This window comes from Bicyclus anynana, chromosome 22, assembly GCF_947172395.1.
Source record: "Bicyclus anynana chromosome 22, ilBicAnyn1.1, whole genome shotgun sequence".
Taxonomy (NCBI): Eukaryota; Metazoa; Arthropoda; class Insecta; order Lepidoptera; family Nymphalidae; genus Bicyclus; species Bicyclus anynana.
Genome location: NC_069104.1, coordinates 2,889,823 through 2,909,815, shown reverse-complemented (window position 1 = coordinate 2,909,815; position 19,993 = coordinate 2,889,823). Strand labels below are relative to the sequence as shown.

Genomic DNA, 19,993 nt, shown 5'->3' with positions numbered 1-19,993 from the left:
GGGAATTGCAACACTGTTACGTAGGATAAAATAGACGCCAAGTTGCTTCTAACTCGCCCGTTAAACTGCACGAGTGGCCCGAGGAGAGCAAGCAGAGACATCGTGTGGCCAGTAGACTACGTTACTCGTCCTGCCGCGTCTCGTGCCGCTCGTTCTGCCCATCGCTCCCTATTTCGTCGTTGCGAGCGCGAGTAAAAGTAGTACGGGGCGTTACGATTTATTGCGCGAGTAGGTAGAGTATCAGTTTGTGGACAGAGGACAATATCGCGGCAGTGCGAGGAGCATAGTGTGTCTACGGCATAACTTATTAAGCTAGGTTTGCAAGACAAAAAATCACGAAATTGATACTTCATGAATCCCTGTGCCTTTTTCTGAATGGGTGTTTTTGTACGAGTAGGTACCTATTCGATCCGGTATTAAAGAATTGAAACTGCGCGGTGCGCCATCTAGTTGCATCAAGAGAAAACAGAGAAAAGTGGCAGTGGTTTGCTAGGCTAAAACGGGACTGGGGAAGCCAGTCTATACCTTAGCTTCGCAAGTTCGTTCGTAACATTCCCGATGCTGCGCGCAGGCCGGGGGGCGTGTAGCGATGAATGAAAAGCACACGCACAATTTCACATCCGCGTAGTCTTTCAGCCCGGGCCAGTCCTGGATTAGCCTATAAGCTATTTAAGCAATTACAGGCATCCCATCTAGGGAGTACTAGAGATGACGGGATGAAAAAAAAAACGAGCACACGAAAATCGAAAAAAAATTCGAAACTTAGCGGGTTTTCAAATTTACTTTGATTTATACATATTCTACCCACGGTTCCTAATATATTTTTTTTAAATTAGGTAAGTCTTTGCAGTTTACGTGAGGATAGGGGAACTCAGGAGATCATTGCTTAGGGCATCAAGGTACTTTAATCCGGCACTGGTCCGGGCATGAGGCCCATATCGAGTAGCGATAACCCATACTATCAAATCGGTAGGTATCTCATCTAATAAGATTTTTACGTTCTCATAACGAAATTCAATTATCAATAACAGGTCCCCTCTCTAACTCCCCACTCTTTACGGAAACAAGTCGCGCCACCTAGCGTCAGCACGAGCCAACACGAGATCGAGTGACGTCATATCCGTCCTAGACTATAATTTCCTACAATACCTAAATGTAGCAGCCTCCATTCCTCCATAGTAGCAGCGCTGCTAACTCCACATCACGATAAGTGATCTCTCGACGTAACGAATACATCATCATTAACAAGATATTAGAAATGAAATGAATTATTTGCAATTACCTACATACAGCCATACAACTAAAAATGTATATGAATTGGTAATAAAAAACTATGCATGTCAATTTTTATGGGTATTAAAAAAAACCTTATAAGTCTTAATTGTAATCTATTTATTTCACATAAACCGACTATAAACTCAACAATCTAATTAAAATATAAATAAGTAGCTTATTTACTGGTACTCGCAGAAGATGGTATACTTTCAGGCTTTGATGCGGTTTGCTTCTCTTTGTTCCAATCTTTGAGACCTTCTGGTAGTGTTGTATCCTCTTCCAACGATCCTGTGCCTTCGACAAACTCCTCATAAGTACTCTTCTCGGGGAAGGGCCTCGGTCCTAACAGTTCGATCATGTCGTCTCTGCTCAGGATTTCTTGTTTCAAAAGTCGCTCAGCAACTTTTTCAATGTTCGGCTTATGCTTTATCAGTAAGTCAGTCGTATGTTTATGGGCTGAGTTGATTAGGTCTCTAACTTCAGAATCAATTAACTCTGCGGTTTTTTCTGAATATGGTTTGTCTATAACCATCTCACCGGGCTGTGGCATTTCAAACGACACATTGCCAACTTTAGCATTCATACCGTAGTGAACTATTTGGGCATACGCGCTTTGGGTTATCTTTTTCAAGTCGTCCTGGGCTCCGGTTGTGATTCTACCGAAGAATATCTCCTCACTAACTCGGCCTCCTAATGTCATGCACATTCGGTCAAACAGCTGTTCTTTGCTGTACAGATATTGTTCTTTTGGTAAGTACTGGGCATAACCGAGTCCCTTTCCTCGTGGTATGATGGACACCTTTAGCAAAGGATCAGCGTGTTGTAGGAACCATCCGGCAACAGCATGGCCTGTAAAAGTCAAAGACAAAATTAATTTTTTTCAATTAAACCTATTGGTTGATGTTTTAAAAGCGCTTGTTTAGTTATGTTATAATTAAAGTCAAAACCTTAAAGTTACGAGTTCGAAGCGTGCCTGGGTCCTTAAAGAGCCCACAACAAACCTAGCCGTTTCAGCCAGACTTTTCTTGTTTACCACCATTTTACAACATTTTAGTAGCCGGTCATTTAGTACATTTCAGTTACTTTTTAAATTTAGGTATATAATCATTATTAACACAATTAAGTATATATACATTCACAACTTATTTTGAATTTGCTAACAGAAACTTACTTTGCTTATGAATATACATTAAATTCTTAAATATATAGACTATGTACTGTCATAATTTTTATATTTTTAAATTATTTTTAGGTCCCATTTTGTATATCATACTAACCTGCTTCGTGATAAGCCACAATCTTTCTCTCATCAGGTTGTAGGACATTTGACTTCTTCTCCATGCCAGCTACAACTCTCTCGATGGCTTGCTCAAAGTTCTTCATGCTGATGTCATTGGACAGTTCTCTTGCAGCGATGAGTGCAGCCTCGTTGCAGACATTAGCTATGTCTGCACCAGTAAAACCTGGAAAAATGGAAAAATATCTCATTAGTTCGTGCATGTCAAGCCTACCACTAAAGTGAAAGCGGTGTAAGTTTTCACCGCCTGGAGCCCCCCTCCCTTTAATTAAAAATAATGATACCATAAGAACAAGGAAGGAGCAAACATTAATGAGAAAAAATTGCAAGCCTTTTAGATATATTGTTGTACTACACTTTGCAGCTGTCTATCACTAATTTAGCAGAGGTACTAGTGTAATGAGGCTTGCACATTTGGATTCTCTTTTTTTTTTCAATCAAGAAAATTGTGGTGCTCACCACCGTTCTTTCCAAGAATTAGGAGATCAATGTTTCTTTTCAGGTCCAAGTAGTACTACTGTCATGCTTTTTTTTTAAATTCGTTCTGCAGCCCACCAGTATCATTGTTCCAGTCTTAAGGGCATGATTGCCAGTGTACAGGTATATGAAACTTAAAAACTACAACTCAGGTTGATTTTAAACAAAGGGCAACTTTGTAGGATTAATCCTTGCCCTGTAAAGTGATGCTCTGTTATTTAGCAATGGGTTTGTACTTGCTGTTAGGTAAGCCATCTGCTTGATCTAACAATTATATCAACCAGTTTTTTTATGAAACTATAAAAATACTGGGTGATATAATTGCCAAGAAATGAAAAACTGTCCTTGAGGCAGATGTCACTCTACAAATACATTTTCTAATACTTAGTTTATTGTTAAACATTTTACCAACTACTCTACACATTACAGTAAGTTTATAATGTGCACTATGAGTTATGGCATCACTTCATATGAGAGAAAAAAGTTGCCATCTATATAGTATAGAGGTTTCTATTGGTTGACATTTCTTTTTCTCATCATCAGTGTACAGCATAACCCTACTGCAATTTGTAGAGTATTAGGTAATGTGTAATTATAGGTGGCTCATACCTGGAGTTAAAGCAGCCATCTTGCGTGCCAAATTCTCTTTGACTAAACTTGTTTTGAGAGGTGCCAGATGAACTTTGAATATAGAGGCTCTTCCCTTGATATCTGGAGCAGGCACAAAGATCTGCCTATCAAATCTACCAGGTCTCAACAGTGCTTTATCTAAAATATCAACTCTATTGGTCGCTGCTAGCACTACAACATTAGTTGTTGTATTGAACCCGTCCATTTCTACCAGCAACTGGTTAAGAGTGTTTTCCTGTTCCGAATGACCTCCAAAACTACGTCCGCCTCTCTTTCTGCCCACTGCATCTATTTCGTCAATGAAAAGGATGCATGGTGCGTGTTTACGGGCCATGGAAAACATGTCTCTAACCCTCGATGGGCCGACACCAACAAACATTTCCAAAAATTCTGAACCTGATACTGTCAGAAATGGTACATTTGCTTCGCCAGCAGTTGCTTTCGCAAGCAAAGTTTTACCTGTTCCAGGAGGCCCTGTTAATAATGCACCTTTGGGTATTTTAGCGCCCAAATCAATATACTGCTGTGGATTTTTCAAAAAGTTGACAAACTCCATAATTTCAATTTTAGCCTCCTCACACCCAGCGACATTTTGGAATTTAACATCAATGTCTGATGGGTTTATCAATTTTGCGGTTGACTCCATCACACCACCAAAGAGGCCACCACCCTTCCGTCCTCCTCCTCCCATCATATTGGCTGAACGTCTCATCATATAGATCAAGAACCCAATTATTAATAATGTTGGAAGCATGCCTGTTAAACTAGCTGCTTCAACCTCTGTTTTATATATCACTGGGAGGAAATTAGGGGGGTCAACATTCATTTCAATTTGTGCATTCTCTAAATTTCTCTCAAACGAATCTACACTGCCAATTGCAAACCATATGATTTTATTTTCAAAAGCACTTGGTTGTAATCTCACTCTGACCCATTTTTTATTTATTACTTCCAGTTTCTCCACTGCCCCTTTATTTAAATATAGATTAACAAAGTCCCTCCAGCTAATCTCTCTGTATCTTAGCTCGAAATAGGCTATCGAAGCTATTAAGGTTACGACTCCCATTGCTCCAAACATCATCCATTTTTCTTTGTCCTGACCCTCGTAGCCACCGCGACCTGTACCTCTGCCGCCTCCTGGGGTGTTAGCAAACATGTTAATGTTCCATTTGTCTTGTGAGGAGCTCGACTTCGGTGGAGGCGGCGAACTTTTCGACGGCGATGGCGATGCATCTTTCTCGGGTTTTTTTTCCTGTTTTTGACTAGCGCCTGGCTGAAAATACTTCTCGAACCCTTTCGGTGGCTTCTTGCAGAACTCGTACCACTGATTCAATACAGTATCCAGGGCCGGCACCCCTATCGGTTGGAGTTTATGACCATTGAAGTTTAGTTTCAACAGTTGCGACTGCGTTAATCTAAGGCCCTTCCACATAATGTTTTACACTCTAATTTATTTACAGTTTCTCTGCGATTCGCGTATTTCGCAATAAAATTGCTTATTATGTCATAAAATACCGTCGAGAACTACACAAGTCTTCACAAAAACATGGTTAAAAATAATCTGTCAAAAAATGATAATTTCATACTTCATTTCACAAGATTTCATAGCCCCTAACCATAGCCTAAAAATGTTGTTGAAAATAGTGTTGTACTTGTACCGCATTTGTTTCATAACAATTTCACAATCACAATGTTCACAATCCACAATTCAGTGTAATGGTACTTTTACATAAAGGTCATGCAACTCGGCAAGCTTGGCATGCATATTAAATTATTAATCTATGGCAGTGCGCGGCGCACTCTTCAGTGGTTAACTCCATACATGATACAGCACGTGCAGAATTCACTTATACATTCACGTGCCCTTTTTTGTGCTCGTTGACTGTCGCTTCGAACACCAGAGTGTAAGCGGTGCAGTGCATGCCTCCTTATAGTACATTGAATTGAATATCATGCCTCTTATGCGAGTGTTGAGGTGGGTTTTACTCTGAATTCACGAATAAAAATAAAAATTATTTATTATTTAGAAAACTATTTTGAAGTAAAAACTTCTAATGGGAGGTTAAACCGATTGGTAACGTAAAGCGACTATAATATAACTTGCTTCCCTTTTCACGTATACAGCAGCAGTTAAATCATGTTTAATGTCGGCTTGTGCGTACATGTGAACGGCCCGAATAAGGCTGCCTCACGTAATGGTTCAGGAGACGGTGTCTGACTAATGCTCATTTACTACGTCTATGTTCACATAAATAAGCTCAAAAAACAGTACCCTCCTTCTAACTTATTAAAAAAAAAAGCCTGTCTCGAAAACGTTACACGTTTCCGTTATAAGGTTATAACTGACATTCAATATGCACAAACATGGGCATATGCAATATGCATGCTGTTTGTACGCTTGCTTGAAGGACTGCGCTGCCGAGCTCCTTTCAAATGCATGGCGTGCATGTAAATGTACCATTATTCATGCAAAGTCGGTAATCAGTTATTTATCTGTGGTGAAGTTAAATGTAATTTTTTTATTGATGACATTTGGCCAAGTAAATAAAAAAGATTTCGATTTTCACTTTTGTGTTGTTGGATTTTTTTAAAGCATGTGTTAGTGTTCAAAGGTCTAGAACAACTCAAAACAGGAGACTGAAACTTGTGTAACAAATCTGAGGACAACAGTTACTTTGAAATTAAAGTAATGGATCAAGAAAAACCTAGTTGCAGTGTGAACCATGGGAAACGCACCCGACCTTTGTTACTTCAACCGAGAGCCAAGATCCCCAGGACGGCTGCGTACGTGAGTTCTACGTCCAGTGGTGTACTTAAAAACTCCAAGAAATTGAGTCCAAGCTCACCGAAAAAACCGAAAGTTACCTATAATAAAAGTGACGTGCCAACCCCTGGTACAGTTGTGCCAGAAAAACATGTTCGCAAGGCGGGCCCTTACTTGCTGGGCCCTAAATTAGGGCCCAGTCCTGTGAAAAGTATTGTCCAATGTTTAGCAAGGAAGGAAAAGACTGATGACTTCTACCAAATAAAGATATTGAGTTTAAGGAATGAAGGGCAGGTGGAGACTCAAGATGATAGACAAGGGAAGATGCTTTTGCATACGGAGTACTCTCTGTTGTCCCTTTTGAAGGACCAGGATGGTGTTATTCATCATCATGGACTGTTTAAGGTAATCAATGTTGTGCAACTTTGTGTCATGAAGTCATTTGTTTTATACCTAATTTATTCTATTTCATCCATCCATCCATCATCATCATATCTGCTGATGGATGTCCACTGCAGGACATAGGCCTTTTGTAGGGACTTACAAACATTCTATTTTGTTTTATCGTATTTTTTTTGCATTTTTAAATATTTTATCTTTCTAAAATATTCTTGTTTGTTACCTAAAGCAATAGTTCACAGACCAAGTAGACATTCCATCTGATTGTGAGCATTGGCGTAGCTATCCAGGGCCTAGGCGTGCAATGCCCCAGGGCCAAAAAGCTCAAGGGGTCCTCTAAATTACCTGAAAATAATGATCTAACTAAACTTTGAAAATTTCAAAAACAATAAAGAACTGATGAATATTTTAACTTAATAAAACTTAACCAGTTTGGATGGTGGTGGAGCCCCATTTTTTCATTTACATTAGGGCTCTCGGTGACCTACACTACAGCCTTTTTTATTTAATGAATACTGTTTACCAATAAACAAATTAGAAATGAAGGTAGAAATCACATGTCATTTCATAACTTATTTATTTTAAATTATGTGTGGTTTGTGTATAAAATATTACATAAAATAAACTAACCATACTGTTGTTGTGTAATTGTTCTAAGCTTATTATTCTAATTTAATTTAATTAATTTATGAACAAGTTAATTATAAGTATTATTAGGTGTGTAATGACTAGTGATTTATACCCTCATTTTTAATTTGTCTTGTAATCTACACTTTGTCAGTCTGTTTAACAAAGATGTCTATGTCTATCCCAGAAGGAGAAATAAACAGACAAATCTTTGTCAGTCTATCTGTAAACTGTTGTTATTGTTTGTTGACACACAAATAAACAGAGTATGATCCATGGAACAACTGGACCAATTTTAATGGGTCTTTCACTGGAAGATAGGGGAGGTTATTGACTAATACATAGGCCACTTTTCTTAATCCAGTTTATCCTGGTAAAATCCATCTATCCATCTATTCATTGTTCCTGTAAAAATATCATTTCATGAGAAATCATGTGTGTTAATAAGTAACAAATTTGTAATTTTCCAGGACCATGCCTTAGAAGAGGTGCCCAATCCGAATGGACCAGGTTTCATCTACACTGGTCGGGTTAGACAAAGACTGTTCCTAGTTCTAGACTGTGTCACTGCCCACCAGTTCAGCGAAAAAGGCAGCGAGCTTATAAATCTACAGCAATATGTAACTAAAGTCAAGAAAGTGCCGGAAAAAGAAGCTGTATTGATTTTCTATGATATTGTTAGGGTGGTCGCTAATTTACATAAAGTAAGTGCACATTATATATAATTACTAATTCTTGTTGTAGAGGATAATGCGATAAAACCTTAACCAAAGATATTATACTACATATAGCCTCAATAGCTCAACGGTAAGAGCAGTCAGACTCATCACCAAGGGGTGGTGGTTCTATCCCAGCCCCGTTGGTCTATTGTCGTACCCACTCCTAACACAGTCTTTCCCAACTAATTTGAGAGGAATATTGGTTATATTTTAAAAAAATATGTACATATTATGGCAAATATTCTTTTAAAAAAAACAATACTATTAAATATGTCACATGCACACAAAATCACCACAAAAAGTGATCCATATAAGTAAATTTTGAATTAAGACAATTTTAATTCAAAAGTTATTTTGAAATAAGAAAGCCACTTTTGACGCGTTAGTGACGTATCTATAGTATAAAATATCTTTGACCTTAACCCACACATAAATCAGAGTATGTCAGAGTATGTAATTTTTTTGCATTGTTTCATGATAAGTTAATATGAATAATAATTGTAAATAAATAAATAATTCATAAATAATTAGTTAACTAAATAACACTCATTGTTTGAATTCTTTCCAGACAAACATAGTACACAGGGATTTGAAATTGGGTAACATAGTATTAAATCAACGCACAGGCAGGGTGACCATAACTAACTTTTGTCTTGGGACACATTTGGGAAGCGATAGAGACCTCTTGAAAGATCAAAGAGGTAAGTTTATAATTTTCATAGAGGTAAGTTACAAAAAAAAATGACAATATTATTATTGGGTTATTTTACTTATTGAGATTGTCAAAGAACAAAAAATTATTATCTTTATTAGTTTTTCAAGAGCTTTTAAACCAAGCCTATTTGAAATAAATGAATTTTGACTTTGACTTTGGCCATTGCACATTTAAAACAGTTTAATCCATGTAGAGATTCATGTGGACTAAGATCTAAATTCTTTTTATTATATGAGAGATGAGGTCTGTGCAGTTTAGTGGGCCTGTTAAATAATTAAAATAAAAAAATAATAAATTACTTAATTTTATTTAATCTAAAATTGAGAAACATTAAGAGAAAAAAGACAGACACAGTGTCCCGTAATTAATGGATAAAACGGTTATGGTATAAACATCACCTAAATATCTAATTATGATCAGTGGCGTGCACTTCATAGATGCAAAAATGCACTTGCCTACCTTAAGGACTTACAAAATACATACTTGAGCAAGGAATTTTCCAATTGTTACCTACTTTTAGTGCATACCCACGTTAAAAACCTCATGCACGCCACTAAGCTAACTACGCCATGATATTTTTCAATTAATAAGTTTGGCTAGGTCATATTATAAGGATGCGATATAAGGGACACAATTTATAATCTATTTACAAAATAAATATTTTTTACTCTGAAAATTTTCATTTTATATTACACATGTTTTTTAGACATTTTTAATTACTCATTTGAGTTATTTTAAACAAATCCAAGTTATGTATTTGGGCTTAATTTTCATTGAATAAAAATACAAGTCCAAAAATATATTGGATTTGTTCAATCTAATGTCATGGCATTGCAGCGGTGATAAAGATAATTTGTTACTCATTATTTTTTTTTGCTCACTTCTAGGCTCACCTGCCTATATATCACCAGACGTGCTAATGTGTAAACCGTACCTCGGCAAGCCGTCAGACATGTGGGCGTTGGGAGTGGTTCTGTACACAATGCTATACGGACAGTTCCCGTTCTGTGACACGAGTCTAGCGCAGCTGTTCAGTCGGATACAGGCTGCCAATTATAATATACCGCCGTGAGTATACTAATAATTTACGTATTTATTGATATAGGCTAAAATATGATTCGAAGAGCCAATAGACGTTGGGATCTCAAGGTACTGGAATGTTGGTCGACCCCACCAGTTTGACTAACAACATCAAGCAAGTCTTGAGGCTTTGCTAGATAGGGTCTTCCAAACATCACAATCCTGAGCCTCCTGAGGCTCAGGATTGTGATGTTTGGAAGACCCTAAAAAAGGCCAACGTCCTGCAGTGGACGTCCATCGGCTGATATGTTAATGATGTTGAGGCTAAACAGGAGATCATTACAATATACATGCTAATGGCTGATTAAGAAATGGTTTCATAGTACAGATTTTTTAAAAAGGTGTGTGTGTCTACAGTTTATGAATCAGATGAATGAGATTTATAAATGTTAATGTAACATAAAAAGGGAAGAACACAGTGATTTTGAAGTCAATTGAATATTTTTGTTAAAAAGATTTTATTTTTCTGTTATAAGTGTGTCCTAGCATAGTAAACGAAAGCGCCACAGTACGACTAATTTCGTATAAATTATTATTTTAACACAAAATTACTGAACCTATTTTCATGAAATTTAATGAAACCAATCTGGAAGTACTTTCTTTGAAACTCAAAAAATATTTTCAAAAATTGTTAAGAAATGACGAAGGTATAAGGTAACAAACAAAAAAAACATACGCGTCGAATTGTAAACCTCCTCTTTAAAAAAGGCGGGTAAAAGAAGAACAATTTTCCTAAATTTTTTCTGTCTTGTTATACATACATGTATATAATTTATTACTGTGGCATTACTTAAGTCTTAAATAAAAATCTTTCTTTCTTTCTTTCTTCTTAGTTCCTAATATTAATATTCCAGGGATGGTAACTCAGTACAAGTGACAGACAACACAGTGTTTCTGATCCAGAGGTTGCTTGTCAAAGATCCCAAACACAGACTGCTCGCTGATCAGGTAACTTGATTTTGAACATTATGAATCCACTTTGTAGTGTTAATGATTATATAAATGACTAACGGACTCCCGCAGCATCGTCAGCATGAAACTCGATGTAAGTTTTTATTTACCCCTGCCCTACCCCTATCCTACCCTACACTACCCTACCCTACAGTACCCTACAGTACCCTACAGTACCCTACCCTACCCTACCCTACCCTACCCTACCCTACCCTACCCTACCCTACCCTACCCTACCCTACCCCTACCCCTACCTCTTTTTCTAATTATCCGCGCATTTTTTTTTTTTTTTTTTCTGTCATAAGAACCTTCTCTTGACAACACACCTGACCTGACCAAGGAATTTATGGATTAATTTTTATATATATAGATAACGCTTGGTGTTGAACTGCACTATACGACTATGTACTACTACTAGATAACTTTGTAAAATGCTATAGTAAACAAAATAATAAACCTTCGTTGAATCTGTTGTGGGCTCTTCTCGGACCGAGGCGCGTTTGGAACCCTTGTAACTGTAATTTTAAAGTTTTCGACTATAATTACTATCACCATTGTCATTATCAACCTATTTTAATGACCCACTACAGTGCCAGGCCCCCTCCTCCTCCAAAATCATATAAAGTCAAAATTTATTTATTTTAATCAGGCTTAGTTTATTATTTATTATTATAAGTTAATAGTGATAATAATTGGCCGAAAACTTAAATTAAATGTACGAAGCTTCCAAACGCGCCTTGATCCGAGAAGAGTCTGCAACAAACTTAGCTATATATGAAAAATGGCGTTAAATTTAATAATAATAATATTTTTTTTAAATTTAAAGATTGAAAGTCAAAAAAATCTATTATTCTAGGTACTAGATCAATTGTCTAGCATCATAGCAAGTTACGTCATAGTCCCAAATCCACCTGAAGACTTGCAAGTGGTTCCCGACGTGGCTCTGGACGAAGAGAAGGAGAAAGAGAAGCCCACCAATGGCTCCAGTGAGATTGAGAGGAAGCCTTTCCTCACCTTACCTGATAATGGGGAGAGAACGCCTAATGCTAATGTGAGTTTGTTTATCTATACTAATATTATAAAGCTGAAGAGTTTGTTTGTTTGGCTGAACGAACTAATCTCAAGAATGGTCTGATTTGAATAATTTTTCGCGCGGGTGGTATATAAAATCCTTCATTTAGCCAAAAAAAAGAGAAATTACAATCTAGCTCACAAATTAATTAAAAATATTAGATTTACTTAAGGATGTACAATCATAAGTTAGTCTGTTAATACTTAATTAATATTAAACACTCACACTCTCATGATATGCGGGCGACGGGGGGAAAGGCCTGCGCGGGTATGAATTCCGGACCGCAGGGGCATCGCTACGCCCTCCCGGCCCGCGCTTACTATTGGGAGTGTTACGAACGAACTTGCCAAGCTATACACATACAAATTATATATACACATATAAATTATAAATAATAAATTAAGCGACAATCGACCCATGAGGATTAAATATGAAAGTTCTGACAAAATCTGTCCAGACGTTTTAAAATTTGCTGGAAAATCAAATCAAAAAACTAAAAAAAAATATTGAAATAAGTACCGTATTAATTATCAAGCGGCTTTTGGGAAAAGTTGATAATTTTAAATTATTAAATAAAAGTATTATTTGTAATGATAAAATGTTTTTCTTGCTAAAACTTGTTTTGCTTTAATAGAGTGGTGGTTCAAAAATCAATCAGGAATACCTGAAAGTCATTCTTTAAAATCTTTATCATTTGATTCGGTTCAATCAATCAATGTATTAAATATCTTTTTTAAAAAAAATAATCATAATTTTTTTTCCCCAATGTCCCATGTTAATTCCGGATCAGCACAAATAAAAACACAAGACACATAAGGAATATTATCTATTGTCAATGTCAATAGGTATTTTTGCACATTTAGATCTAAAAATGACCTGTGGCCATCTCGGGCAAAACCTTACACATGTAATTATTATTATTATTTACATTTACAGGATGAATTAGGGGTATTCTGTGTACCCTTACCAGACTTCCTCGCCCTAAACTTCCCGTCACCCACCAGAGTGACACAGAACAGCATCCTAGTGCACCCAACAACACAAGCCGACACACAGAACCAAAGACAAATAACCGTCCAGAGAATAGGCAGAGACGCAAGACCTTTGTTGCCATACGAAATAGCGAGGTAAGCAATCACTATTTATTTTAAAATTACATGTAACTATGTACTATAACTTCATCTCAATGAGACGATCAACTTTTTCATTTACGAATATCGTTTCTGGTAGCTAACTGAGTTACCAGGAAATAAACATTTCTGAGCGTTCAGGTTAATTTTTCAGGAGTAGCTTAATCTCGATGAGACAATCAACTTTTTTATTTACGAAAATACTCGGTTCTGGTAACTGAGTAACCAGGAAATAAAAATTTCTGAGCGTCGGAACGAGATAATGTACCACGCTATTTGTAGGTTTTTTAAGTTGTATAACTATCAATTAAGCAACAGTAAAGAAACATCTGGTTAGTAACAACGTTTTATAAACTACCCTCCACGCAACTAGTATCAATAATGAGGTTATTAGAAGTTTTTACTAACCAGCTGTTTTTTTTACTGTTGCTTTATTAATAGTTATACAACTTAACAGCCACAATGTCCTACAAATTGCGTAGTACATTATGTCACTCCGACGCTCAGAAATTTTCATTTCCTGGTAACTCAGTTAGCTTCCAGAGTTTTCGAAAATAAAAAAGTTGATCGTCTCATCGAGATGAAGCTACTCACTTGATAGTAATTACTTGTTGAAAAATGTTCTACGGATCCCGGACTATATCATATTAATCAGTGGCGTGCACAACGTTTTTAACTAGGGTATGCACTATACGTATACATTATACAAAATAGATAAAATCATTTTCCAATACAGGTTTGTAATTAGTTTTCATATATTATAGTAAAAATTATCTCATAACATTGTTCAAGACAGACTTGAAGTTTGTCGCATACTATACATTCGTTTCTAACTTAGTCTATGTTATGGTTGGTAACAATAAAATATTTATTTCATACATTCAAGGTACCAACATATGTTCACCAACCAACGCTCAGAAACTTCTAGAAGAACAGAATCCCAGAACTTCCAAAGGACTGATCGTCCAGAAAACTCTCGACTACGCACATTAGCACAAAGGATTCCTCGACTATCGCCCATTCGACTAATAGATACACTCGACCAGGATTACGTATTCCGGTTGCCGGTTTTGGACCTTTCTAGAATATCGAATAGCAATAGAATTATGAACCCGGCTCCAACCCACACGGTGAACCCTGAGGCTGTTGTCAATAACCCAAGACCACCCGCCGACCAATTGGAGTTTTTATAAGAACCCAATATTACCACGGACGCGTGTTTAGCTAGACACCGCTCATCATACAGACGTTTAATTTGTGCAGTGCACCTAATTTATGCGTTTATTTATTTTATTTATTTTTCGCAAGGATTTTTATACTATTAGATATGTTACGTATATATTAATATACAATTATATACTACATATAAATACTTATATAATGTATAAATACACACAGACACTGGAAAACACCCATGCTCATCACACAAATATTTTCCAGTTGTGGGAATCGAACCCACGGCCGTGGATGCAGAAAGCAGGGTCACTACCCACTGCGCCACGCGGCCGTCAATTGACACTTTCGTTTTTATATTACGGCTTCTAGCTAAATATGAGTCCGTACACAGAACCTATAAAATACAGAGTGTTTTATTTAATTGATGTGCTGAAAAAAAACATGAAACTAATTTAAGATGATTTTTTTTACTGTGAAAATTATTTTAATATGTTATATTCTTATTTTCTTTTGATTTTGTCTTTACTGAAATGTTTTCTTTAGGGAATTATTTTTGGTAGTGGAAGACTAATTATTTAGTACTAGTAAAATGTAAGTTTCTCAGTTAAATAGAACATACTGTGTAGTTACAGGATTGTGGGTAGTTCCCGAGTTAGTTAGTAAAGAACGGCAACCGTATCTGAATCGGATCAGTATTTTGTAGACAATATCGCGGATATACAAACAGTCAAACATACATATTATGGATCGAATACAGGATTTTCTTTTTGGATACAGGATTTTTATAATAAATAAGCATCTAGGTATTTTATCTATACTAATAATATAAAGCTGAAGAGTTTGTTTGTTTGTTTGTACGCGCTTATCTCAGGAACTACTGGTCCGATTTGGAAAATTCTTTCTGTGTTAGATAGCCCATTTATCGAGGAAAGCTATAGGCTTATTTTTTACATTATACCTTTATTTCTACGGTAACAGGAACCACGCGGGTATAAACGCGCGGCGTCAGCTAGTATAATATTATAAAGCTATAGAGTTTGTTTGTTTGAACGCGCTAATCTCAGGAACTACTGGTCCGATTTGAAAAAATATTTCAATTTTTAATTAATCATTTACCAAGGAAGGCTTATATGATCCCCGTATTCCTACGGGAACAGGTACCACGCGGGTGAAACTGCGCGACGTCAGCTAGTGTAGTTATAAATGTGCTTCCACCTTAGCATTTGGCAGCTATGTAAATGGGCATAAGGAATTAATTACATATAAGTATTTTTTTTTAATTTTAAGTGTTCAATAGTAATGTTAATAGTGATACTTAGATATATTAAAGAAATAAAAGCATTGTTAGTACAGAGGCATATGAGGTCCAGGGTTTGAGTCCCGTAAGACCAACAAAAAAAATAATTTTCAAGAAATTCTCAGTAGCAGTTTTGAGTTTGGAAGTAAAAGGTACAAAAAAAATCCCATGCTTAAAAGAGCACGTTAAATCTTCGGTATAAATCATCGCCTTTAGCCCGCCAACCTGATTTAGCGGAACGTGGTGGGTTAAGCTCTTTCTTTTAAAAGGAGGTCGGTTCGACATAGCATAAATCATTCTTTCATGATTATTGAGGCTTAAATACAATGACATATTTGTCAAGAAATCACAGTTTAATAGAAAAACAATTTAATGGATTTTTTGTTTAGTTTTTATTTGCATTTTATATTTTTTTAAATAGTTGTTTACTGCCACCGCGATTTGAATTTCAAAATCGGTTAACTTTAATTTTTTTTATTATACTAGGCTATAGTATCACAAACTTTTCTGGTCTGTGGCGCTAACGTCCGACCAACGAGATCACCTCATGAAGATAAATAGACAAAATTCAACCAATGGCTGTGCAAACGGAAATACCGCAATGTCTTTCATTGTGTTGAGACGAAAGAGATGGGACTGGGACAACTTTACCGTAATTGGATGACTTTTCGCTGTCATTGGTCGACATTTTGTCTATTTCTCTTCACGTGGTCGCATGTTAGCGCCACTCTTGGCCAAAACTGGAACTAGAGTGCGCGCACGATAAGTTTGCGCGTGACCAAAATCGGAACTAAAAAAAAATTCCGCTATTTTGTCGTTTATCTCTATCTATCTCTATAATTGACGCGCACTTTTAGCACCATTCAGATCGCCATTTTGTAAAACATTATACTATAGTTGATGACACTCCCATGATATTCGGGCGACGGGGGGAAAGACTGCGCGTGTGTGAAATGGTGCGTGCGGGGAAGTGAGATGAGTGGGGTCGTGGGTTATTCATTCATCGCTACGCGCCCCTCGGCCCGTGCGGACCATTGGGTGTGTTACGAACGAAGTAGCCAAGCTATAAAAGCGCGACAATAGCGACACTCAATGCGCCAGATAAGTTTTTGGCACTAACCTTTTTTTGTAATAAATATTTTAAATAGTAATCTAATTATAAAACCTTTTACATAGAATTGGCTATTAAGGTACTTATTATAATAATAAATAGAACAAGAATCTGCAGTAGCCAGATCTTTGGGGTTTTGTAAAATTTTAAAGTTTTCTGTTTAAATAACCCACCTACTCGTTCCATAGAGTATGTGCATCTATGGAGTGTTGAATTCGAAAAGTAGCAATTTCAAAGGTCCACCCTTAATAGTCCATGTGTAAATCGCCTGAGATCATTAAAGTTTATTTTTAACGGTGTTCGAATGTCATAAAGCTAAGTGTCTGGCTCTAAGTAAATCATTTCCCATAATATGCCAAAGGAAATATAGAAAAAATACATTTTATACTTGAACGATTGACGCTCTGTAGGCTAGATAATATGGCTATATCTTTCTTTGCTATGAGACGAAAGAGAGGGAGGTATTTTCAATGCCGCCGCTATTGGTCGACAGTATGTCTTTCCTCTTCACGAGATATCGATGCGAGCTTCTGGATGGTTGAAACCTGCTACCGAAATAAGCCACTATGGCACATAGTTCTCCACCTTTGGGTTATAAACATTCAGATTTTATAAAATTCCGAAGATCTGGCGACGACAGGCTGTTAACACCAAAAGGCTAATTTGCACAACGAGAGAAACACATTGTGTAACTTAGCCATAATGATAATAATTGTTAGCATTTCGAATCGATTTTATTAGATAAGTTTTAACAATAATTATTATAACTAACAACTGTAAAGAACAATCGATTTTTAATATTTGTACATGGCCAAATTAGAAATTAAAAAATAAATTGTAATGTAAATATTAATTATTATAATCTGGTGTAAGTAGAGTTAAATGAACAGTTTTAATTGATATGTAGATTATTTATAAGTAAGGAATATAGTGTAAATTTAAATTCCTCATTAGGCTCAGGATTCTAAATAGAACCCTTCGCTTGCTTGCGGGATTCAAACTTATTCAATCTGACAACGTCACCCCATTGGCTAGTACAGTTACGCAAGCAACCAATAAACTAGCGGCGACAAGCAGAAGCTTTAGCCGCTTAAAAAAAGATTATTCTTTAGATGTATCCATTTCAATTACTAAAAATAAAAAAAAACAGTTCGTATTTTAAAAAAGCCTTTTGTGTACAATACAGCGATTATTAGATGGCTCTTAGGGAAGCAATTAAAAAAAATAAAAAAGGAAGGTTTTTCGCACGTAATTAAAATTCTGGTTTGATGTTTATTTAATTTTTAATATAAACATTTAAATAGGTTGTTTACTTAAAACTTGTCGTCCGTTTTAATAAGTTTTATAATCAACGACCATAGATTATTATCCATAAAACCATAGATTACAAAGTGATGTAAATATTTTAAAGAACAGTGTATGTTGATCTTATTCTAGGAATAGAAGGCGGAATAGTTTTGTATAAAATTGGTAAAAGTTATAACTTTTTAATTATTTTAACTTCATCTAAAATATGAAATATGTAAAATTGGTAATTTCTTTACAAGATATATTTAGTGGAAGTCTGGAATTAGAAAGTTAGTGATATTAAACTGCTGTGCCCCGAAGAGTACTTTAGGCCAATCATCTGGGGGCACGACAGTGCCCTCGCCAAGTCGAGCGTTGCCTTACATTTAGATACATGTGATAGTGTTCGTTACAGATTCAAACATTATTACCACCATAGACCCGTCTCATTGAGGATTGTCGAGCGTGGTGGGTTTGAACTCCGAAACCCATTTCTTAAAGAAAGAGGCCTGCCCCAGAAAATATTCATCATTATTAACCCATATTCGGCTCACTGCTGAGCTCGAGTCTCCTCTCAGACTGAGAGGGGTTAGGCCAATAGTCCACTACGCTGGCCCAATGCGGATTGGTAGACTTCACACACGCAGAGAATTAAGAGAATTCTCTGGTATGCAGGTTTCCTCACGATGTTTTCCTTCATCGTTTGAGACACGTGATATTTAATTTCTTAAAACCGGACCGGATTCGAACCCTCACCCTCCGGAATCGGAGACAGAGGTCATATCCACTAGGCTATCTCGGCTCAGAAAACATTGGCTGATCTTAATAATGCATAACGACCGATTTTTATATTATACATATTTTTCGTTTTTACGATTGATTTTGTCGATTTTATATATCACAAGTACTTTTTTTATGTGACGTTTTAAAATATTTACGCCATTTTGTTAGTTGCACCCTACCTACTCTATGGTTTTTGATATTTTATAATTTTTATTTGTTATGTATTCGATATTAGTGTATAGATATTATATATTAAGTAGACAATTTTGTTATTTGTTAGACGCATACTGCACAAGTGTGTAGGCTAATAAAGATTGTATTTTTAAAAAAGTTGGAATTTTTATTTTATGCTGACCTCTTGTCACTAATATTATAAATGGCGAAAGTTTGTGTGTAAGTTTGTATGTTTGTTCCGCCTTTGTGCTGCGGCTATTGAAGCGATTTGGCTGAAATTTGGAATGGAAATAGATTTTTCTCTGGATTAACACATGGATTACTTTTCATCCCGGAAAAATCGCGGGATTTGTGAATAATTGAATTTTACGCGGACGAAGTCGCAGGCGTTCGCTAGTAAGGACGTAAGTCTGAAAATATATCTGCGATTCGCTCGATGTTATAAGAAGAATGCCCACCGGCTAATACAACGTCGGCCCCGGTAACCCAGGTATACCCCTGTATAAAAGTACTTATAACGAGATTTATAATATGACGCCCGCGATTTCGTCCGCGTGGAATTCAGTTTTTCACAAATCCCACGGGAACCATGGATTTTTCCGGGATGAAAAGTGGCCTATGTGTTAATCCAGAGCGAAATCTATTTCCATTCCAAATGTCAGCCAAATCGCTTCAGTAGCCGCAGCGTAAAAGAGGAACAAACATACACACACACACAAACATTCGCCTTTATAATATTAGTGTTATGTACAACTTAAAAGGCGGTTTAAATAAATAAAATAAAGAAAATAACATTTAAAAAAAAAAACAATCTTGCTCAAAAAGATCGCCGGTGTATCAAGCGGCGAAGTAACATTGGAAGCTGTTTTTTTTTCTATTACCAACAAGCCTAACAAACTAATCATGAGTCTTCAAAAATGTCGTAAAACTCAGGCTGTATGGTCAACGATATTTGCTTGTCCACATTTTGACGGCCTCCGTGGCGCAGTGGTATGCGCGGTGGATTTACAAAACGGAGGTCCTGGGTTC

The 19,993-nt window shown here is 36.4% G+C and overlaps 2 protein-coding genes across 2 annotated transcripts; one reads left to right on the top strand and one right to left on the bottom strand.

The window, feature by feature from the left end:
* Nucleotides 1–1,375: 1,375 nt before the first annotated feature.
* On the bottom strand, nt 1,376–5,396 carry LOC112044534 (AFG3-like protein 2). Its single transcript, XM_024080416.2, has 3 exons — nt 3,659–5,396; nt 2,553–2,738; nt 1,376–2,124 (listed from the first exon to the last, which is right to left on the bottom strand). Exons 1-3 carry the CDS (start codon nt 5,109–5,111, stop codon nt 1,451–1,453), a joined length of 2,313 nt encoding a protein of 770 aa, XP_023936184.1. The 5' UTR covers nt 5,112–5,396; the 3' UTR covers nt 1,376–1,450.
* A 645-nt stretch (nt 5,397–6,041) lies between these two features.
* Nucleotides 6,042–19,120, top strand: LOC112044536 (serine/threonine-protein kinase 40). The gene is made up of 8 exons (XM_024080417.2): nt 6,042–6,848; nt 7,940–8,173; nt 8,757–8,889; nt 9,791–9,971; nt 10,838–10,931; nt 11,791–11,985; nt 12,943–13,133; nt 14,023–19,120. The coding sequence occupies exons 1-8, from the start codon at nt 6,369–6,371 to the stop codon at nt 14,327–14,329; spliced, it is 1,815 nt and encodes a 604-aa protein (XP_023936185.1). The 5' UTR covers nt 6,042–6,368; the 3' UTR covers nt 14,330–19,120.
* Nucleotides 19,121–19,993: the final 873 nt, after the last annotated feature.

Bases quoted from the DNA above. Each gene is read 5' to 3' on its own strand.
- LOC112044534 (XM_024080416.2), bottom strand. From the start codon at position 5,111: ATGTGGAAGGGCCTTAGATTAACGCAGTCGCAACTGTTGAAACTAAAC. The intron at 2,739-3,658 runs GTATGAGCCACC...CCATTTTTCCAG, and splicing joins GATGGCTGCTTTAACTCCAG to GTTTTACTGGTGCAGACATA. The intron at 2,125-2,552 runs GTTAGTATGATA...TGACTTTTACAG, and splicing joins TGTGGCTTATCACGAAGCAG to GCCATGCTGTTGCCGGATGG.
- LOC112044536 (XM_024080417.2), top strand. From the start codon at position 6,369: ATGGATCAAGAAAAACCTAGTTGCAGTGTGAACCATGGGAAACGCACC. The intron at 10,932-11,790 runs GTAACTTGATTT...CTATTATTCTAG, and splicing joins ACAGACTGCTCGCTGATCAG to GTACTAGATCAATTGTCTAG. The intron at 11,986-12,942 runs GTGAGTTTGTTT...TTACATTTACAG, and splicing joins AGAGAACGCCTAATGCTAAT to GATGAATTAGGGGTATTCTG.